Source organism: Bombina bombina, chromosome 3, assembly GCF_027579735.1.
Source record: "Bombina bombina isolate aBomBom1 chromosome 3, aBomBom1.pri, whole genome shotgun sequence".
Taxonomy (NCBI): domain Eukaryota; kingdom Metazoa; phylum Chordata; class Amphibia; order Anura; family Bombinatoridae; genus Bombina; species Bombina bombina.
In genome coordinates this window covers 573429363-573454154 of record NC_069501.1, presented here as the reverse complement: position 1 = coordinate 573454154, position 24792 = coordinate 573429363, and the positions used below count along the sequence as shown (strand labels likewise).

The 24792-nt window shown below is 38.6% G+C and overlaps 1 protein-coding gene across 1 annotated transcript in view; it reads left to right on the top strand.

The window, feature by feature from the left end:
* The window catches only part of GRIK3 (glutamate ionotropic receptor kainate type subunit 3), a 934988-nt gene that overhangs the window by 359128 nt on the left and 551068 nt on the right, over positions 1–24792 (top strand). Inside the window, exon 2 of the mRNA XM_053707131.1 lies at positions 22864–23040. Coding sequence (XP_053563106.1) covers positions 22864–23040 — 177 coding nt within the window. The remainder of the gene's footprint in view (positions 1–22863; positions 23041–24792) is intronic.

Sequence of the window (24792 nt, the reverse complement as noted above, 5' to 3'; positions counted from 1 at the left end):
AGGAAGGGGAGGTAACTAAGTGACTCATCTATTATTTAATCATTTAAGGAGTAAAAATAGGAAATGGCATGTAATGCATATTAGCTATATATGTTATAACCTATAAACAATATAAACTTGAAAGTGTGTTGGCATTCGACCAAAAGCTGCAAAATACTTCATATAGCTAAACTAACTAACATATTACACTTTACATGCTGACATGCAAATTAACTGCATTTTTTTTTTTTTTTTTTTTTAAAATAGAACGTGCATTATGTGTAATTTTAAAGCCACATAGACAAGGAACATGAAACAGTAAATGACGCAGTATATAATATGTGTTAAAATAATACATGTTCAGCTGCCTCAGATATTGTTTGATGTCTAGGGATTAAGTACATAAAGCATAAAAAAAAAAAGAACAGATATCCTCAATATACACTCTGTGACCATAACATTTGTGCAGACCGTGGAAACTTCAGAAGTCAATAAACAACAAAAGGCCCTCAGTCTCTAACGTAACATATAGAGGAATATAAAGACTGTAAGGCCATAGGGTCTCTCTGTCCAAATAAAAATACATTCAGCCGATGCCCGACTTGTGAGGAACAAATGTGAGATTTTTTAACACTTGAACTCGTAGAGGAGCATGAGACCGCTGTCCACTGTCAATAGGGCTCATCTGTACCTTGCTGTTCCAAATTTCCCTGCTGCAAAGAAGGCAACGTAAGAAATTGATCGCCCGGGATAAAGAGCTGGCATAGAGAGAAATTGTCAGAGAGCTCCGACCGCTCAACAACAAAATCAGGTGTGTACTAACATTCGGAGCCCAACACAGAGGCTGCCCCAAGTGCAGTGTCAAGCATCCATCTCCGGTCACTGGCCCCTCAAGTGTCGGCCGCCTCTTCCCAGGGTCTAATGACGTTGCAATAGCCTCAGAGAGCTCGCCCGCATACTCATCCAAATGAGCACAAAGGAACGCCTGAAGGTAATTCCCCTCAGCCCGCACCACCGGATCATTGGGCCTAATAAAAGACCGGGTATCAGGAATTACTATAGGATCCGGTGACAGTATGTCACAACTATCTTCCGCTGAGGCCGGGAGATAGATTGATCGACAATCTTCATGGCTGGGCATGTCTTGCGGCTCAGACCGCAAAAGGCGGATATGTTGTAGTAGGTCACCATAATGAAAGTCCATAGTACGCTCCAATACTGAAAGCGCATTAACAATGTCCGCCGCCATCTTAGTCCAGGATACTATGTGCGTCTGAGGGCTAATTTTTCCACATGTCTCCTAAGAGACCCAATTACGATAATGCAGGCTTCCTTTCTCGGTCAGTGTCCACAGAGAAGGGCAAGGAACTTGATGAGTTCAGCCAAAAGTTAAAATTCTATCAAATAGCCTCAATTATTGAAATTTAGAGCTGGGAGCACTCTCAGGTTAAGTCTTGCTGCTTCGGCAGTTGGCTCCGCCCCCCGAAAATTGCTTTTTTTTTAACCCTTACACTTTACTTCAGGTCTCAAGTAATGCTAAGTTGTAGTGCATTTTTGGCTTGTGCACTGCTCAAGCGCAACCTATAACTTTCAACTTGTAATATGAGTCACAATCTCCATTGAAAGTAAAGATTGACCTAGAGCAATGTCGGCCATACTAAACCCTTCTCTGGTAAATGGGATTTACCATGGATTTGTAATTTCAAGTTGCGCGCTAATGTTAGTGCGGTTCAGGGATATTGCTTATCGCGACACGCAATCATTAGCGCACCACTTGCAATATGGCCTATGTATTTTTGCATGTTTTTTGTGTAATTTACCTTTAAAGCCAGAGATGCAGGAGTGGATTCTGAAAGATGCAGAAATCTGACCACTCAGCATTCCACAGTGCAGGTAAGATAAACCTATTGAAGAGGTTGAAGGTTTATGCTCTGCAACAGGACAACTTTGGTTTAAATATGTATAAAACATTTATTTTGTATGTAGTGTGTAAAGGGACATGATGCAAACAATGAGTTTTCTAATGTGTTAGAATTTTGTCATTGCACTATTCATAGATCTATGGGGTTGATCACAATCGTGTAGAAAAGGCCCATCAAATGATTTATCTACACAATTTCCTAGAATTTAATGAGCTAGTGAACTTTAAATAAAAAAATCATTAGATAGACTGTTCTAAAGCAGAGTTGTTAAATACAAAGCTAAAGTCATCTCCAGAGCAGCAATTTACTGCTGGGACCTAGCCGAGCACATCTGGGGAGCCAATGACAAGGTGCATATGTGTGTAGCCACCATTCACCAGCTAACTCCCAGAAGGGCATTGCTGCTCCTGAAGCTACCTATGTATGCTTTTCAAGGAATGATGCCTAGAACAAAATAAATACATTTGAGAACAGGAGTAAATTGAAAAGTTTCTTACAATCCTATGATCTATTTGAACCATGGAGGTTTTATTTCGGTATTACAATTTCAAAAAATCTATACACAAATGCAATGAAGAGTAATCATCTCTCTAATGCTTGTAGCATTTATTCAACAGGCTCAGGGGTTAAGTCCAGCGGGAACGCATGGGAACGGAGTTCCTGCACTATATTTGCAGGAGGAACTAATTTCCTTCTCGACAGAGAAAAGAAACACTTCAGTAAACACTGCTGGTGGTGGTGGTGGGAGGAGATGGAGTACAGTCTGGTTAGAGAGATAGTGAGATCCTCTAGTAATGGGCAGCAACACTTTCTACAATACACTAAATGCAAGCCTGTCAGCAGTCCTGCTGTGTGATCACCCTGCACTGTGTAAATGTGCTTACATTTCTGTGTGGCTTGCTCTGGGTTATTTAGCTTTCCTCATTAGAAATAGGACTATTGCTCCTTAAGTGGGTGAGATAGAGGAGGAGTCTCAGGCCCAAAGGTAATCATTCAACCCTTCATAAGATTTAATTTGCTTTCCTTAACCAAGGTGTATAGATTATATACATATAAATACAGTGTTTGTGTGTGTGTGTGTGTGTGTGTTTATAAAACAAAATTAATTGTAAGGGGGGGGGAGTCTTGGTGAGTTCCCACACTTTTTTTTTAGGACTTGACCCCTAAACAGGCTAAATATATATATTCTACCAAATTGGCAAGTTATTCTTTCAAAATCAGTCTAAATTACTGAATTATTGGAATGATAATTAAATTATTTTGTATCATTTTCACAATAACATACACATTGATGACAATATGTATTACAGGTTGTTTAAAGATGTGTCTATGTATATTAAAACACTAATATACAGGATAGGAGGGATAACAAATTATTTATATAATACTCATTCAGTGAATCATTTTTCTGTGTTTCCCCAGGGAAATGTGTACCAGAGTCTTCTCCTCATGTCTGAGTAAAACAATATTTGTTTTAGGGGCATATTTAACAATGTGCGAGCGGACATTGATAAATGCCGACAGCATGTGCTGTCAGCATTTATCATTGCACCAGCAGTTCTTGTAAACTGCTGGTGCAATGCCGCCGCGTGCAGATTTGCGGCCAATCGGCCGCTAGCAGGGAGTGTCAATAAACCCGATTGAATTCGATCAGGTTGATTTCTGTCCGCCGCTTCAGAGCAGGCGGACAAGTTATGGAGCAGCGGTCTTTAGACCGCTGCTTCATTACTTCTTGATAACTTCTGTTTTCGGCGAGCCTTCAGGCCTCCATACGGAGCTTGATAATTATGCCCCATTGGCTCAAAAGATGTGTTCAGCTAGGTTCCAGTATTGTACTGCTGCCCTGGAACTAACTTTAACTTTGTGTTTAACTTATTTGCAACTTGGGTTAATCACAATGTACTGTTTGATACATATTAGGATTTTATGAGTTTCCAATGAACAGCTTTCATTGTTTAACGGCAGCACTTTTTCTATCCAGTCCACGGATCATCCATTACTTATGGGATATTAACTCCTCCCCAACAGGAAGTGCAAGAGGATTCACCCAGCAGAGCTGCTATATAGCTCCTCCCCTAACTGCCATTACCAGTCATTCTCTTGCACCCAACGACTAGATAGGATGTGTGAGAGGACTATGGTGATTATATTTAGTTTTATACCTTCAATCAAAAGTTTGTTATTTTATAATAGCACCGGAGTGTGTTATTCCTTCTCTGGTAGAATTTGAAGAAGAATCTACCTGAGTTTTTACTATGATTTTAGCCGGCGTAGTTAAGATCATATTGCTGTTTCTCGGCCATCTGAGGAGAGGTAAACTTCAGATCAGGGGACAGCGGGCAGATTAATCTGCAAAGAGGTATGTAGCAGCTTATTATTTTCTGACAATGGAATTGATGAGAAAATTCTGCCATACCGATATAATGTAAACTCAGCCTTAAATGCAGTAGCAGCAACCGGTATCAGGCTGTCATGTATGTATATTTTACACTTCAGTATTCTGGGGAATGGCACTTCACTGGAATTATACTGTGTGCATAAGACTTTAGCCTAATTTGCAGGGACTGGCAACAGGCTCTTTAATAACACTTAATATATGTTAAACGTTTTTTGCTGGCATGTAAAATCGTTTCATTTTCTGAGGTACTGGGTGAATAAAATGTTTTGGGCATTATTTTTTCCACTTGGCAGTTGTTTTATTTAATTTATGACAGTTTACTGATCTCTCTCACTGTTGTGTGTGAGGGGGAGGTCAAAAAATTCAGTCAGAAGCTCATTGTATTTCCTGCATGATCCGGTTCATCTCTACAGAACTCAGGGGTCTTCAAAACTTGTTTTGAGGGAGGTAATCATTCACAGCAGAGCTGTGAGATTGTAGTTGACTGTGATAAAAAACGTTTATTTCTGTAACTTTTTTTTCTGCTATCAGGGTTAGTTATCCTTCGCTAATGGGAACAAGCCTTTGCTAAAATTGTGTTTTTTTACAAAGATTTGATGCTATAACCTTTCAGTTTATTAACTTTCAACTGTCATAACTCTTTCTGTGCTTCTTATAGGCACAGTACGTTTTCATATTATAGTAAATTACTTGAAAAGTATTTCCAAGTTGCTAGTTTATTTGCTAGTGTGTTAAACATGTCTGATTCAGAGGAAGACATCTGTGCTATATGTGCTAATGCCAAAGTGGAGCCCAATAGAAATTTATGTACTAACTGTATTGATGCTACTTTAAATAAAAGTCAATCTGTACAAATTGAACACATTTTACCAAACAACGAGGGGAGAGTTATGCCGACTAACTCGCCTCACGTGTCAGTACCTGCATCTCCCGCTCGGGGGGTGCGTGATATTGTGGCGCCGAGTACATCTGGGCGGCCATTACAAATCACATTACAGGATATGGCTACTGTTATGTCTGAAGTTTTGGCTAAATTACCAGAACTAAGAGGTAAGCGTGATCACTCTGGGGTGAGAACAGAGTGCGCTGATAATGTTAGGGCCATGTCAGATACTGCGCCACAACTTGCAGAACATGAGGACGGAGAGCTTCATTCTGCGGCTGACGGTTCTGATCCAAACAGATTGGATTCAGATATTTCAAATTTTAAATTTAAGCTGGAAAACCTCCGTGTATTACTAGGGGAGGTGTTAGCGGCTCTGAATGATTGTAACACAGTTGCAATACCAGAAAAAATGTGTAGGTTGGATAAATATTTTGCGGTACCGTCGAGTACTGACGTTTTTCCTATACCTAAGAGACTTACTGAAATTGTTACTAAGGAGTGGGATAGACCCGGTGTGCCGTTCTCACCCCCTCCGATATTTAGAAAGATGTTTCCAATAGACACCACCACACGGGACTTATGGCAAACGATCCCTAAGGTGGAGGGAGCAGTTTCTACTTTAGCTAAGCGTACCACTATCCCGGTGGAGGATAGCTGTGCCTTTTCAGATCCAATGGATAAAAAGTTAGAGGGTTACCTTAAGAAAATGTTTGTTCAACAAGGTTTTATATTGCAACCCCTTGCATGCATTGCACCTGTCACGGCTGCAGCAGCATTTTGGTTTGAGTCTCTGGAAGGGACACTTGAATCAGCTCCATTAGATGAGATTACACACAGGCTTAAAGCTCTTAAGTTAGCTAACTCATTTATTTCAGATGCCGTAGTACATTTAACTAAGCTTACGGCTAAGAATTCCGGATTCGCCATTCAGGCGCGCAGAGCACTGTGGCTAAAATCCTGGTCAGCTGACGTTACTTCTAAGTCTAAATTACTTAATATACCTTTCAAAGGGCAGACCTTATTCGGGCCCGGATTGAAAGAAATTATCGCTGACATTACAGGAGGTAAAGGCCATGCCCTGCCTCAAGACAGAGCCAAACCTAAGGCTAGACAATCTAATTTTCGTTCCTTTCGGAATTTCAAAGCAGGAGCAGCATCAACTTCCTCTGCTCCAAAACAAGAGGGATCTGTTGCTCGCTACAGACAAGGCTGGAGACCTAACCAGTCCTGGAACAAGGGCAAGCAGGCCAGGAAACCTGCTGGTGCCCCTAAAACAGCATGAATTGAGGGCCCCCGATCCGGGAACAGATCTAGTGGGGGGCAGACTTTCTCTCTTCACCCAGGCTTGGGCAAGAGATGTCCAGGATCCCTGGGCGCTAGAGATAATATCTCAGGGATACCTTCTGGACTTCAAATACTCTCCCCCAAGAGAGAGATTTCATCTGTCAAGGTTGTCAACAAACCAAATAAAGAAAGAGGCGTTTCTACGCTGCGTACAAGAGCTTTAATTAATGGGAGTAATCCATCCAGTTCCACGGTCGGAACAGGGACAAGGGTTTTACTCAAATCTGTTTGTGGTTCCCAAAAAAGAGGGAACTTTCAGGCCAATCCTGGATTTAAAGATCCTAAACAAATTCCTAAGAGTTCCATCGTTCAAAATGGAGACTATTCGGACAATTTTACCCATGATCCAAAAGGGTCAGTACATGACCACAGTGGATTTAAAGGATGCTTACCTTCACATACCGATTCACAAAGATCATTACCGGTATCTAAGGTTTGCCTTTCTAGACAGGCATTACCAGTTTGTAGCTCTTCCATTCGGATTGGCTACGGCTCTGAGAATCTTCACAAAGGTTCTGGGTGCTCTTCTGGCGGTACTAAGACCGCGACGAATTGCGGTAGCTCCGTACCTAGACGACATTCTGATACAAGCTTCAAGCTTTCAAACTGCCAAGTCTCATACAGAGTTAGTACTGGCATTTCTAAGGTCGCATGGATGGAAGGTGAACGAAAAGAAGAGTTCTCTCTTTCCACTCACAAGAGTTCCCTTCTTGGGGACTCTTATAGATTCTGTAGAAATGAAGATTTACCTGACAGAAGACAGGTTAACAAAGCTTCAAAATGCATGCCGTATCCTTCATTCCATTCAACACCTGTCAGTAGCTCAATGCATGGAGGTGATCGGCTTAATGGTAGCAGCAATGGACATAGTACCCTTTGCACGCCTACATCTCAGACCGCTGCAATTGTGCATGCTAAGTCAGTGGAATGGGGATTACTCAGACTTGTCCCCTACTCTGAATCTGGATCAAGAGACCAGAAATTCTCTTCTATGGTGGCTTTCTCGGCCACATCTGTCCAGGGGGGTGCCATTCAGCAGGCCGGACTGGACAATTGTAACAACAGACGCCAGCCTACTAGGTTGGGGCGCTGTCTGGAATTCTCTGAAGGCTCAGGGACAATGGAATCAGGAGGAGAGTCTCCTACCAATAAACATTCTGGAATTGAGAGCAGTTCTCAATGCCCTTCTGGCTTGGCCCCAGTTAACAACTCGGGGGTTCATCAGGTTTCAGTCGGACAACATCACGACTGTAGCTTACATCAACCATCAGGGAGGGACAAGAAGCTCCCTAGCAATGATGGAAGTATCAAAGATAATTCGCTGGGCAGAGTCTCACTCTTGCCACCTGTCAGCAATCCACATCCCGGGAGTGGAGAACTAGGAGGCGGATTTCTTAAGTCATCAGACTTTTCATCCGGGGGAGTGGGAACTTCATCCGGAGGTCTTTGCCCAAATACTTCGACGTTGGGGCAAACCAGAGATAGATCTCATGGCGTCTCGACAGAACGGCAAGCTTCCTCGTTACGGGTCCAGATCCAGGGATCCGGGAGCGGTTCTGATAGATGCTTTGACAGCACCTTGGACCTTCGTGATGGCTTATGTGTTTCCACCCTTCCCGATGCTTCCTCGATTGATTGCCAGAATCAAACAGGAGAGAGCATCAGTGATTCTAATAGCGCCTGCATGGCCACGCAGGACTTGGTATGCAGATCTAGTGGACATGTCATCCTGTCCACCTTGGTCGCTACCTCTGAAACAGGACCTTCTGATCCAGGGTCCCTTCAAACATCAAAATCTAATTTCTCTGAAGCTGACTGCTTGGAAATTGAACGCTTGATTTTATCAAAACGTGGTTTTTCTGAGTCAGTTATTGATACCTTAATACAGGCTAGGAAGCCTGTTACCAGAAAGATTTACCATAAGATATGGCGCAAATACTTATATTGGTGCGAATCCAAGAGTTACTCATGGAGTAAGGTTAGGATTCCGAGGATATTGTCTTTTCTACAAGAAGGTTTAGAAAAGGGTTTATCCGCTAGTTCCTTAAAGGGACAGATTTCAGCTCTGTCCATTCTTTTACACAAACGTCTGTCAGAAGTTCCGGACGTTCAAGCTTTTTGTCAGGCTTTAGCTAGGATCAAGCCTGTGTTTAAAACTGTTGCTCCACCATGGAGTTTGAACTTAGTTCTTAATGTTTTACAGGGGGTTCCGTTTGAACCCCTTCATTCCATTGATATCAAGTTGTTATCTTGGAAAGTTCTGTTTTTAATGGCGATTTCCTCGGCTCGAAGTTATCTGCCTTACATTGTGATTCTCCTTATCTGATTTTTCATTCAGACAAGGTAGTTCTGCGTACTAAACCTGGGTTCCTACCTAAGGTGGTCACTAACAGGAATATCAATCAAGAGATTGTGGTTCCATCTTTGTGTCCTAATCCTTCTTCGAAAAAGGAACGTCTGCTACACAATCTAGATGTAGTCCGTGCCCTGAAATTTTATCTACAGGCAACTAAGGATTTTCGACAAACGTCTTCCCTGTTTGTCGTTTATTCTGGTCAGAGGAGAGGTCAAAAAGCTTCAGCTACCTCTCTCTCCTTTTGGCTTCGTAGCATAATACGGTTAGCCTATGAGACTGCTGGACAGCAGCCTCCTGAAAGAATTACAGCACATTCTACTAGAGCTGTGGCTTCCACTTGGGCCTTTAAGTATGAGGCTTCTGTTGAACAGATTTGCAAGGCTGCAACTTGGTCTTCTCTTCATACTTTTTCCAAATTTTACAAATTTGACACTTTTGCTTCTTCGGAGGCTGTTTTTGGGAGAAAGGTTCTTCAGGCAGTGGTTCCTTCCGTATAAAGAGCCTGCCTGTCCCTCCCGTCATCCGTGTACTTTAGCTTTGGTATTGGTATCCCATAAGTAATGGATGATCCGTGGACTGGATACACTTAACAAGAGAAAACATAATTTATGCTTACCTGATAAATTTATTTCTCTTCTAGTGTATCCAGTCCACGGCCCGCCCTGTCACTTTAAGGCAGGTAATTTTTCCATTAAACTACAGTCACCACTGCACCCTATGGTTTTCCTTTCTCTGCATGTTTTCGGTCGAATGACTGGTAATGGCAGTTAAGGGAGGAGCTATATAGCAGCTCTGCTGGGTGAATCCTCTTGCACTTCCTGTTGGGGAGGAGTTAATATCCCATAAGTAATGGATGATCCGTGGACTGGATACACTACAAGAGAAATAAATTTATCAGGTAAGCATAAATTATGTTTTTCATCATCATTTCAGTGATAAATGACCCTGTACTTATCACGTGTCAGTTCTGTTTTTCTGATCACAATCCAAATTCTCAATAATGAAACATTTAAGGAGTTATTTTTCACTGATAGAATTCCACAGCTACAAGGACTTGATAAAACCCGGATAACACTTTTTGACAGAATATCTTAAATGTTTTTAAATGTAACACTGGTGTTGCACACAGGCAAAGGCGATGGAATTATCCGTTTGCCATATTGGATGACACATCAAGAAACAAATACAAACTCTTCCTGCTCCATCAATTAAAGTTAGAAAATTAATAATAATCACTTGTACACTTATATACAGTATGGGCTAGATTACAAGGGGAGCGCTAAATAAATAATCAGCCATTACAAGTGTTTGGTTATTGCTACTGCAACCTTGTGGTAACAAGTAGTGCTTATAAAATCAACCAGGGATCAGATCTCTGGTTAATTTTATAAATATGCCCCAAATGCCTCCAAAATACAGTGTAGTTTATTTTATTAAAAAAATAAAAATTGTAGCAATTCAATTTTTTTTTATAAAATAACTGCACTAGGCAGTATTTTGGGGGTAAAGTTGGTGGGATTGGGCTGTTAAAAAAAAAGGCACTGAAAAGTGCCCTTACATTGGGGTCTATGGGAACTGTGTGTTACCAGTAAATATATACGTATATTCTTATATACATATACATTTATGTGTTAATATGTGTATATACACATATTAACACATAAATATATACTGTACGTATAAAGGCATATACATATATATTACAATTTGCTGCCATCACTGCTTGATTTACCCCCTTCCTGCGCTTTGGTTCTGTGCCGTGTATAACAGCATCAGAATGAGGCTCCCATTGGAGCCTATGTAAGTGTGCGCTTATGAGCGCAGAGCTTCCCAGCATTGTGATTGCTGTCAAATTGTAATACCAAGAAATATCAAAAAAGCGATATTTAGCACTCCACTTGTAATCTGACTCAATATTAGCAAATTCAATAAAGCAGCAAACACACATTCCTACACTACTAATAATTACCCTGTTTTAACCTCTTAAGGACATATGACGGAATTTTTCCGTCATAAAACAATTGAACAAACAGAAAGCTGTGTCCTTAAAGGGTTAATCCCACAAAGACACATACACAAACACCGCTATGGTTTGGAAATTACTTTAAAAAAATTAGTTGAATACAAAATTAACACAAATTGATTGGCATAGAGGCTATTTTTATTTTGTAATTTTCCTATGTCCAAAAACTAATTCCCTGTGAGAGGCAAAAAAAATACAAACAATAACCATTACATTTCAGGGTGTCCATCTAATTCAGGTATAAACTTAGTTTTATTGCACTGGATATTTATTGGTGATGACATTGAAAATAACAGTATTTTTCAGATTTCCAAAAGCACCTGCAATCACTTTGCAAGTGTCACATATTCTCCTTTATTTAATTTTCTTTGCTTTCTAAACATAATATTACGGCCTTTAAATTTGACGTTCTGAGCCAACTCTAATTCCAAGCTAATGTTTTCCAATAGGCTTTGTGTTGTAATGGTATTTGCAAATCGTAAATGGCTATCAGCTGCTAATCTCTCCAGAAAGGATCAGGGATGATTATGTTTGATCTACTGGGTATTCCCTCCCCCTTGCCTGCACAACTGCATATTTATATGCTCACTTGAATATGTTTTCTGTTCATCTCAGATATGCATGTGTCAGACCCACGAAGTAAAACATTCTTCACTTATCATCGTTATACTACGTTGTGTCACACAGGTCTTATTTTCTATCGATTTCTCCCTGGATTGACATTAACTGTGTTGTTAACCTTTGTAGGGGCCATGCTGTGTATCATTGTAACTGGATGGTTTTATAGCTATCTAACTGTTGACCTAGTTCCTTGGAATAGCAGAGGTTAGACAACTTATGTTTTACTTGTCCTCCAAAGCTTTAGATTTAATACTATTGATGAGGAAAATGGCATTGGGTTATATTTGTATTTACGTAGAAATGTATTGCACTTTTAGAAGTGACATCGATTGAATGTAAATGTGCAAACAAAACTGGCGAAGCTGAATCTACACTCCCACAGTGCTGACATTCATTAGGTCTAGAGCCCACAATACTTTTATATTATCAATGGATATTCTGACCGCACTAAACATCACTCATATTACAAAACATATTTAAATAAAGTATTACACTATATATATATATATATATATATATATATATATATATATATATATATATACAGTATATATAGCGAGAGAGAGAGCTATAGATATATATATAACTATATATAAATTCATGTATTTAACATTTAAAATAACATTTTCTTCTATGTGATTAACATAGATATTTAAAGTCTTTCCAAATGCACCTGCAGTTTTAGTGCTCTGGTCCTAGTGCAGCATAAATTGGAACCCTATTGATTTAACTTAAGCGCTAATATTTTTGCACTTAAGCGCTAATATTTTTGCACTTAAGCGCTAATATTTTTGCACTTAAGCGCTAATATTTTTGCACTTAAGCGCTAATATTTTTGCACTTAAGCGCTAATATTTTTGCACTTAAGCGCTAATATTTTTGCACTTAAGCGCTAATATTTTTGCACTTAAGCGCTGATATTTTTGCACTTAAGCGCTAATATTTTTGCACTTAAGCGCTAATATTTTTGCACTTAAACGCTAATATTTTTGCATTACACTTGTAATCTAGCCCAGGATGGTGCCCTGTATACCTGATTAAAATCTGTCTATGCACCCACCTTGTCATCTGTCTATTTGCATTCTTATTTATTTATTTTTTCAAGAACCCCACATTACTTTTACATTGATAGGTCATTACAGGATGTTAAACAGCAAATATCCTGCTAACAACAATTATATTCTACATAGAGGAAACTAAATAAATGTGTTAATTTAAAAAAAAATGTTTCCATGCCATGATATCAATAGAACATATTATTACTTTTATTATTATTAATGATGCCTCAGAGCAACATGCTGAACAGCGGATCCAGCATATGGCAGTGGCTTGCTTCATTAAAAGACATCTCGTTATTTTGATCTCCACTATTTATTTTTCTCATTGGGGACATATTTCTTTAATTGTTGTGTTAATTTTCTCTAGTCTAATTGACAAAAGATCCAGATGGACTAAATCTTCCTGATCTCGCTATGTGTTGAGAAGAGCTATGGACCATTTATTTGCCTATTAACTCTCTCAATGGTTGAGGAGCTTCATGATCTTAGAATATAAATAAAATATATGAATTAACCCTTACTGCTACCAAATATACAAAAAAGGATCCACTGAACAAAATAAAAGCAGTGTCTAATTTACAATGTCAGGGAGCAAATATAAATCTCATTCTGATATTCTTAGATGCATCTTCATTGAAAAATGGGAGGACATATTAAGATAATATTTGTCCTGATTTTGGGTTATTATTAGAATGTTTTTTTTTAGTGTATATTGCTAATCAAGGAGTATGTAATTAACCCTTGGGGTTAATCACAATCTATTGGTGATTTACACTTTAAAATGACTTTTGGCTTTTCACCCAAATTTGTCTACAAGTATCTCAGATGAAAACAATGCAAATTTGATTTGTTTGTTAAAATCGTTCAGCCAGGAATGGATTTTCAATATAAAAGCTCCAGAAAAGGCTTTTAAGGTTACCACAATGTGTTTGAAAGTACTTGCATCTACATTATTGAACTTGAAAACTGGAACATTCCTTTGTGACCAATAGTCAAAAATATAGATGCAAATACTTTCAAACACACTGTCGTGATCATGTTTGGACTTTGTTTTCCATAGACACCTATAGTCGCCATCTTGTTTTAATAACTAGCCAAAAATGGAAACTTTTCTTTTACAAACAATATAAAGAAATATTGTAAAAAACAATACTTGTCAAAGTTTTAAAGTTACCATATAGCAATAGAAAAAATGTGCCCATCATGCCAACACACACAATGCATTCAGGTGGTTTAGCAGTGGTGCTGATGGAAATGGATGGTAATAGGTTCCTATGAAAGTCTCAAATGTGTGAACCCATTTTAAAATCCAGATATGTAGACACCAGTGTTAAGGTGTCAAACTGTGCTTGAAAAGGTGTTAAAAAATCTCTCGAAAATGGATTGTGATTGCGGAGATATTTTCGGCCCCATTGAAGAAATTGACTTTTAGCTGAATTCACTTTTGCGGGTACAGAAAAGAGACAAAAAATTTGCAATCAAGGACTAAGTGCTTGTCCATTAAACAGCATAGGATGATATCAAATGGTTGATAAGGATAAATGCCTTGGAATAGCTGGTAAAAAATGTTGAGTCATGGAAGATTAAAATGTTTGGGTATGCATTTAAAATTGCAATGAGTAAATGAAAAAGGGGAACGACTGACAAAAGAAATAAATGGTGGGAACATTTATTTGTGATCACTGGATATCAAAGATGGGAAAATAGCCATTAAGTCATTATAAAGGTTAGAATATGGGATTACTCTTTAATTGCTAGTAAGTAAGGGCCTGAGGTTGTCACTGTCTTCCTATTTATACTATTACAGTTTTAACAGGCTGCTTGATATATAGTTATTAAGTGCAAACATGGAACTTGTGTCCATGATCTGCTCACAAATATAGCAGTGAAATTTCTTAAAGGCTATAATGTCAAGGGTGGAAATGGAGGCACTAGATATATAAACAATGATGATACCACTTTTTAGCTATGTAGCTTTAATACACTTTAACGTGCGCAGGGATTTTGAAGTTAATCTGAAAAAGAAACCCAAGATGTGCCTGGTTCTAAAAACGCAGTCTATGGGTAATGCAGAGACAAACTTTGAATCAGAAAAGGACTGATACTTCTAGCAATTTCTTAATAGGGTCAGAATTACAGATGAAGTAATGATCATGTGTATTTGTGTTTGTGTCTCTTTGTGCATGAGTGCATATGTGTATCTCTGTATTTGTGTATGTGCATGTGTGTGGGTCTGTTTATATCTATGTGTGTGCATGTGTCTGTCTTTGTGTGCATCTGTGTTTATGTGTCTGCATGTGTGTGTGTGTGTATCTGTCTTTGTGTGCGTCTGTGTTTATGTGTCTGCATGTGTGTGTGTCTGTCTTTGTGTGCGTCTGTGTTTATGTGTCTGCATGTGTGTGTGTGTCTGTCTTTGTGTGCGTCTGTGTTTATGTGTCTGCATGTGTGTGTGTGTCTGTCTTTGTGTGCGTCTGTGTTCATGTGTCTGCATGTGTGTGTGTGTCTGTCTTTGTGTGCCTCTGTGTTTATGTGTCTGAATGTGTGTGTGTGTCTGTTTGTCTCCATGTGTGTGTGTATTGATTTGTCATGTACATTGACATCACCTGAGATAGAGCGGGGCTCTGTGGAAGGTGGAACAGGATATCCGGTGGGCGGAGCAGTGTGCTGAGTCATGTGTGAGCAGTCTCCCAGCAGCATACAGTGTTTACACGCCATTTCAAGTGCCCGAGACCAGGTTGCAGCCTGACTTCAACGGGCAAGATAGAGCATGCAATTTTAAGCAACTTTCGAATTAATGCCTGGGTAGCGCTTGCTGAATGGTGGCTACATTTAGCCACCAATTAGCAAGCACTACCCAAGTGCTGAGCCATAAATGGGCCGGCTCCTAACATTCCTGCTATTCAAATAAATATACCAAGAGAACAAAGAAAAATTGATAATAGGAGTAAATAAGAAAGTTACTTAAAATTGCATTCTCTATCTGAATCATGAAAGAAAACATTTGGGTTTCATATCCCTTTAAGTTTATGGTTTAAGGCAATTATTTGTAGCTAAGTGTAAGGATTTAGGGCTGAAATATTTTTTCTATTCTTTTAATCAAGAATCATTAGGCAAGAAAACTTGTTTATTTGATACACATCTAACATTCTACACTAAAAATATACTTTACATTTCTTTTTTTAATTACTAGTATTCATTTCAAAGTGTTTTTTTTCCCTAAGTGAATGTTTTATTCTTTTGAAAAAGCAAACAGAAAATAAAAGAATACTACATTAAATACACAAAGCAATGTTTTGTTAGTCTATATATCTAATTTAAAGTCAAGGATTTCAAAATGTTTCCAGTGCATTCAAGTCAAGGTTATTTTTATACTAGAAACCAGCAAATAAAAACCAGCTCTACTGTTAATATTTTCTTTAGATCTGATACACTAAGCTAGGTGATAAATGTCAGCAGCGGATCCTTGATATTATAATACAAACAATTATCTATGTTTATGTAGCCACCTTCCAGTCACTTCAGATTCCGGTATGCTGGATGGTAAAATATTAGCTTTTCTTCTGTATTTTGAAATGTTTTACTACGGGTGAAGCCAGGTATAAAATTATCTAAGGTAGTGATGGCAAGCTTTATAACACATGGGGTCACAGATCAAAATTTTAGTAGCCGTAAGGGCCATCTTTGAAAAAACGAAAAGCGAAGCACGTTGAATGACGAGCTCAGTGTGGGTCAGTCATCTGCTCAGACTGTTAGCTGTTTTACTTTTACTATGTTGGCAAATGAAGGTCATGTTTAATTATACTACTTTATTCCTAAAATATTTACAGGGGGTTAAAGGTTGCCTATGTCCTCTATTGAGCAGTACTTGTCTTCATATATATGCTCCTTAGTTGTATCTGCATTTACCCATTCACACCACTCAGCGTAAATTGTTAGCCTTGGAATCGGGCTGATGAAGCAGTCCAAGTTCTTGGTATATCATATATACTATCAATTTTTACTACATTAGAGGATTAATAAATGTGCTTTGTTATTCCTGATCTAAGGCATTCTAGAAGATGCAAACAATGTTCCATGGAATAATGTGGAAAGTGTAGTTATTTAACTGATAATTATTTTTATTTCTACATATTAAGGATAGTAGTAAGAGTCCAATTAAGAAGGTGACAAAATAATCATAGTTTGGTAGTTGTTAAAAATACATTTAATGGACACTCAGGGGTCAATTTATTAATGTGCAAGTGGACATGATATGATGTAGCGTATCATGTCCGCTGCACATCGATAAATGCCGACACCATACGCTGTTGGCATTTATCATTGCACCAGCAGTTCTTGTGAACTGCTGATGCAATACCGTCCCCTGCAGATTCGTCAATCAACCAGATTGAATTAGATTAGGTGGATTTCTGTCCGCCGCTTCAGATCAGGTGGACAAGTTATGGAGCAGCGGTCTTTAGACCGCTGCTTCATAACTTCTTGATAACTTCTGTTTCCAGAGCAGGGGGTGTCAATCAACCCAATCGTATTCAATCAGGTTGATTTCTGTCCGCCTCCTCAGAGCAGGCGGACAGGTTATGGAGCTTGATAAATTGACCCCTCAGTATGAGTGTATATAAAAAAAATAATATATGCACATATAGAAGGTCAATTTACACAATTCAGCATGGCTCCATAATATATCTATCTATCTATCTATCTATCTATCTATCTACATATATATATATATATATATATATATATATATATATATACACACACAGTATATATATATATATATATATATATATCCATATATATATTTATCCAAGTAAGTGGTTGGACACACAATACTTTCCCTACCCCTATTCAGTTTAACCACAGGGGGCTATGTAGGTAATGTCTTGAGACTGACTTTTAACCCTTTTTGTGACAAGTATTATTTAAACTCAGACCCAATTTCCAAAGATCCAATCACAAGTTTCTTTGCATGTGTCAAGCTCACAATAGCAGGTTCAGGGGTTTGGTGCTCATGTGTGGAGGTGTCAGACTTAGGCTGTCTTGTGCACTGAAATGGGTCAGTGAGATGGACGTCTTAATGGAACTACCCCTTTTAGGCATAGCTGAAGAAACAGACAGTCAATGCACGTTTATTACACAGGACACTGAAGGACCAGATACTGGAAGCAGGATTGGTGAGCAGGGGCACCCACGCCAGAGCTTGAATTGGAGGTAATGCCCATGATAAGGCCAGGAACAGGAATGCCCACTCTAAGGCCGAGAGTTGAGTGCCCACTTAAGACTTACGACTGAAAAGCCCACTTCAGGCCGAATACTGGCAAGACTACTTGAGGCTGAAGACTGGAACAGGATACAGTTCCTGGGTGGACATTCATTACAGAGTTTGAGTATGATTGCTAGATACTAGCATGTGGCAGATACCCTCGGAAGAACTTGGAACCTGGAACTGGAGATTGACTCTTGGCAGATACCATCTGTAGAGCTAGGGTACAGGAACTGGATACAGGAACTTGACAGAGACCCTCTGAAGAGCTTGATTACAATAACTTGACAGACAACATCTGCAGAGCTTGGGTGCAGTAGCTGGAGATTGGCACTTGGCAGATACCATCTGCAGAACTTGAGTGCAGTAGCTGGAGACTGGCACTTGGCAGAGACTCCCTGCAGAGCTTGGATGCAGTAGCTTGAACTTGGCAAGCATTTTCTGCAGGGATAGGCACTGAAACAGGATACCATTGCTTGACAGGTGCCCTCTGCAGGAATTGGATATAGTAGCAGGAAACCATAGAAGGCAGGATGGTGACAAAGGATAACAGGTAATAGTGACAGGCTGATGATGAGAAAATAGCCAGGAGAGAATCCAACAGTCAGATACATGAGAGCAGTCCAATAAGTCAGCAAATACACAGAGAATTTAGAGTATTCAGGAGACAAGGCCAAGTTCGGTATACCAGAATAGCAGTCAGATCTTCCATCAAACAAAAGGAAAATCCAAGAGAATAGTCAGGAGGCAAGCCAAATTCATAACCCAGAGGAGAAACCAAACAGGAACTCAGACAAGGTCAAAGACACTGACTGAAATAACCACAATGTCAAGACAGAGAGTGGTCAGTGAGGCTGCTTTTCATACAAGTGCTGATGAGGTACCTGCTTGCAGCTGGCAGGCAGGTGGAGCTACAGAGCACAATCAGTGCAGGCAACAGATCTCCCAAAGTATCTAAGCAAGCTAAAGCCTTCTGGTGGCACATAGACAGGGCTACAGACTGCAAATCAGAAATCCCTGAAAATACAGATTATAGGTATTTTAAGTGAGACAGTAAAAAGTATTTGCCTGTTTTTCTTTTTCTCATTAGCGCTATTGAGGGTGGCATTTACACTGGTCTTCATTAAAAGGCCTGTCATTTGAGTTTCTTGATTTGAGCTGTATATCTTGGCAAAACTCCATTTTCACTTTTTCATTCTCAGTATCTTTAATTAACAAAAACCTATTTTTTTTCTTTATATTTTGAAATCTTCCAAATGCAACACATTTTGTTTAAATTTGTTTAAAGAATAATGTTTCTTCTATGAAAGTAAATTGATTTTCATTTAATACTGAGTTTTATTCAAGCAGAATGATGCTCTTCCTTGATTCAGATTAATCTCAGAATAATACTAGTATTTTTCTTATTATCTGATAACGTCTCTTTTTCTGAATATGAGCTTATGGTTGTCAAAGTTCTTCATTTCAAAGTTCTTCCATTTCTGAGATACGCTTTAAATTTCCTGACTATAGATCTTAATCTCTCCAGTTCATTTTCAGGTTTGTTTTTTTTGGTCTGATTTCTAATTCATCAATTGTAGTTTTAAAATCCTGTATTTTTGTGCATCATACCGAATGCGCACCTTTCATCTGGCAGCTTCATATCTTTATCTAATTTTTTATATTGCATTTCAAGGTTTTTATAATATATTTCAGCTTTATAAATACTTTTTAAATAAGTCTTATAATATTTGTTTCCCGATTTCTTTTCCTCAAAATATATCTGACTGCTCAGTAGAAGTTTGTGCCTTTACAAAGTTTGCATATAAAAAGACTGTGCAAAATTTGATTATAGAAGTAAATTGCTAAATGTCTTAAAACTGCATACTCTATCTGAATCATGAACCTTTATTTTGACTTAAGTGTACCTTTAACATGATTCATTAAAAAGAAGGTGAGCCCATTTCTGACATTCACCCCATTTTTTTTAACCCTTATAGGTTTACTATATAATTTTAGCAACAAATTAAATAAATAAATTGATATTCATTTCCTCAAAAAGGTCCACCTGAGCCAAGTAGGGGTAGTGGCCTGTACAGGCTAAATAAAATGATTAAGAGTATCAATTTTATTATATGAGAGCTCTAATTTAAAATGAGTAAATATAAGAGTCCATTAGCTCAAGTTAAATTTAACATAAAACTGAACATCTCTATTTGGGAGTAATGTTTTAGGTGTGGGTCTTACAATCTCACATTATGGGGCCAAATTATCACGCTCCGAATGGAGCTTGATTCCCCTATTTCTGCGCGAGCCTTCAGGCTTGCCGGAAATAGCAGTTATGAAGCAGCGGTCTTAAGACCGCTGCTCCATAACTGGTCCGCTGCCTCTGCAGTCTGCAATCCGCCCGATCCTATACGATTGGGCTGATTGACACCCCTGCTAGCGGCCGATTGGCCGTGAATCTTCAGGGGGTGACATTGCACAAGCAGTTCTGGTGAACTGCTTGTGCAATGTTAAATGCAGACACCATATGCTGTCAGCATTCTGTGATGTCTGTCGGACATGATTCGCTACAGTGTATCATGTCGGACAGACATTGATAAATTGGCCCCTAAGTATGATTTGTGGTATAGGATCTCTTGGGCGATGAGGCCCCTTGTAGTGAGGAGTGCCATGGGGGTGTTTTGGGTGCATGAAGGTTTTAGAATCCCTGGCTGTTGATTGGTCTGTGTGGGTGTGGCAATGGGTATAACAGTAATGTCTTCAGCGCTGGAAAATCTATCATCTGATGAGATGATACTTCAGTTTCAATATCGGAAAAAGTTACAGACTTAGAGTTTGTATTCCTACCTCTGCGATTATGTCTCCTATTTCTATTACTGTTACTGTAAGGCAAGCTGTGTCTGTAATCTGTGCGCTGTTTCCTGTTCCAAATGTAAACTGAATTGGAGGAATAATCAGTTTTATCTCTAATGAATTTTATGTGCTTATACTCCATGATCAGTTGCTTGCCACGTGCCACTGAATCTTGGAGAATAGTACCAAACTTAATAAAATCTGGGTCATTCCTACGTTTATTTAATTCCAATTGTAAGCAATCTATTTCTTTTTTAATGTTATTAAGGTGTTGTGTTCTAGATTTCACAAGTAAAAGCATTAAATTAGAGGAACATTAGGAAAGAACTTCATTCCAGGAGTTTATAAAATCTTGATCTCCTGGATCCACTTCAAATAGATAGGCTGCACACAGTTTGACATAGTTATACATATATATACAGGGAGTGCAGAATTATTAGGCAAGTTGTATTTTTGAGGATTAATTTTATTATTGAACAACAACCATGTTCTCAATGAACCCAAAAAACTCATTAATATCAAAGCTGAATAGTTTTGGAAGTAGTTTTTAGTTTGTTTTTAGTTATAGCTATTTTAGGGGGATATCTGTGTGTGCAGGTGACTATTACTGTGCATAATTATTAGGCAACTTAACAAAAAACAAATATATACCCATTTCAATTATTTATTTTTACCAGTGAAACCAATATAACATCTCAACATTCACAAATATACATTTCTGACATTCAAAAACAAAACAAAAACAAATCAGTGACCAATATAGCCACCTTTCTTTGCAAGGACACTCAAAAGCCTTCCATCCATGGATTCTGACAGTGTTTTGATCTGTTTACCATCAACATTGCGTGCAGCAGCAACCACAGCCTCCCAGACACTGTTCAGAGAGGTGTACTGTTTTCCCTCCTTGTAAATCTCACATTTGATAATGGACCACAGGTTCTCAATGGGGTTCAGATCAGGTGAACAAGGAGGCCATGTCATTAGATTTTCTTCTTTTATACCCTTTCTTGCCAGCCACGCTGTGGAGTACTTGGACGCGTGTGATGGAGCATTGTCCTGCATGAAAATCATGTTTTTCTTGAAGGATGCAGACTTCTTCCTGTACCACTGCTTGAAGAAGGTGTCTTCCAGAAACTGGCAGTAGGACTGGGAGTTGAGCTTGACTCCATCCTCAACCCGAAAAGGCCCCACAAGCTCATCTTTGATGATACCAGCCCAAACCAGTACTCCACCTCCACCTTGCTGGTGTCTGAGTCGGACTGGAGCTCTCTGCCCTTTACCAATCCAGCCACGGGCCCATCCGGGCCCATCCATCTGGCCCATCAAGACTCACTCTCATTTCATCAGTCCATAAAACCTTAGAAAAATCAGTCTTGAGATATTTCTTGGCCCAGTCTTGACGTTTCAGCTTGTGTGTCTTGTTCAGTGGTGGTCGTCTTTCAGCCTTTCTTACCTTGGCCATGTCTCTGAGTATTGCACACCTTGTGCTTTTGGGCACTCCAGTGATGTTGCAGCTCTGAAATATGGCCAAACTGGTGGCAAGTGGCATCTTGGCAGCTGCACGCTTGACTTTTCTCAGTTCATGGGCAGTTATTTTGCGCCTTGGTTTTTCCACACGCTTCTTGCGACCCTGTTGACTATTTTGAATGAAACGCTTGATTGTTCGATGATCACGCTTCAGAAGCTTTGCAATTTTAAGAGTGCTGCATCCCTCTGCAAGATATCTCACTATTTTTTACTTTTCTGAGCCTGTCAAGTCCTTCTTTTGACCCATTTTGCCAAAGGAAAGGAAGTTGCCTAATAATTATGCACACCTGATATAGGGTGTTGATGTCATTAGACCACACCCCTTCTCATTACAGAGATGCACATCACCTAATATGCTTAATTGGTAGTAGGCTTTCGAGCCTATACAGCTTGGAGTAAGACAACATGCATAAAGAGGATGATGTGGTCAAAATACTCATTTGCCTAATAATTCTGCACTCCCTGTATATATATATAGGTATATATTGAATATATAAATTTATGTAAATTTTTTATGTACATTTTTAATTATTATTATTAGTAGTAGTAGTAGGATTCATTTTAAACTTAGAAAGTAAATACTTGATTGCATATCCAAGGGGAAAGCAAAAGAACTTTAACAACTGATATTTGTTTTGTTTTTCACAGGAGGTATCTTTGAATTTTTGGAAGGACCAACTGGGCAATTTGTGAGTGCAGAAGAACACGCATTCAGGTTTGCAGCAAACATTATCAACCGAAACAGAACGTTGTTACCAAACACAACACTTACTTATGACATTCAGAGGATTAACCTGTATGACAGCTTTGAAGCCAACCGTAAAGGTAAGTACAAAATGTGATCTCTATGCAGATTCTCTTTTCTTTCCCAGCAGTGCAATATTTAAACACACACACGCACATACATGTACACACACACATACATATACACACACACACTCACATATACACACACACTCACATATACACACACACACACACACACATTTATACACACACACTCACATATACACACACACTCACATATACACACGCACTTACACACACACACACACACACACACACACACATACATATACACACACACTCACATATACACACACACTCACATATACACACACACTCACATATACACACACACACACATATACACACACACTCACATATACACACACACTCACTCACATATACACACGCACTTACACACACACACACACATACATATACACACACACTCACATATACACACACACTTACCCTCACACACATACATATACACACACACTTACATATACACACACAGTTACACACACATACATATACATACACACTCACATATACACACACACTCACATATACACACGCACTTACACACACAAGTAAAAGATATAGATACACAGACTATACACTATATGCAAGTGCATCACTCTGGCTTCTCTAATAGAAAAAAACAAGATATATTTTAGGATTGTCTGTAGATAGCATATATTTCTTAAACATATTGGGCCAGATTACAAGTAGCGTGCTAATGGCACTCAAAATAAACACTTAGCGTGGCCAGATTATTGTGTTTATTACAAGTTGACATTAAACAGTTAAAGGGACATAAAACCTATATTTTTTTTTCATAATTCAGATAGAACATACAATTTTTTTTTTTTTAAATCTTTATTTACAACCAACAATGTATACAATGTACCAACATAATTTGAGCCGCGCACAGGGCGTAATAGTGAAATACATATCACATATAATGAACTAATTCTATTAAAACAAAATATATTTCTGTTCAATTTTGAGTGTACATTGTTGATATTTTTTATTTAACAATAAAATAAAAATGCAAGAGGAGAAAAGGAAAAAACGAGAAAAAATGAGAAAAAAAAAAAAAGGGGGAAGGAAAAAGGGGGGGATAAAAAGGGGAAGAGGAAAGGGGAATTGGTTTACCATATCCCAAGCAGCACCAGATCCGAGTTCCGGAAAGGGTATATTAAAAATTCAATTTCATTTAGCGGAAATACTTTTATAAACATTGACCATTTAAGAAAGAACCTAGTAACTTCATGGTTATTATCTGTATTAGTATCAATTTGTTCAAGAAGACATTGCTTCTTTAAACAGTTTTTAATTTCTGGTATACTCGGGACTGTTCGCAATTTCCATTTTTTAAAGATGAGATATCTGGCGGCCAGTATAGTCAGATTAGTTATTTTATTGTTAATTTGCTTACTCTCCGAGAAAAGAAAAGCCATGTTTACTGCAGATATTATCAGAGAGGGGTTATTCAGTATTTTGCGAAGCCAAAATTGGACTTTAAGCCAAAAATTTCTGACTTTTGGACAGGTCCATGTCATGTGCAGAAGGATTGCAGAGGGAAAAGAGCATTTGGGACATCTAGAGAAATTAATATTTCCACATTTGAAACCTTTTTCTGGGGTGAAATAAGACATATGTATTACTTTCAAATGGGACTCCCTCCAAGTTGAGGAAAGAGTTGTTTGCGTAACAACTTGAATTGAGGAATGTAGTAATTTGGGATCTAACTCTTGCATTAATAATGCAGCCCATTTAATACAT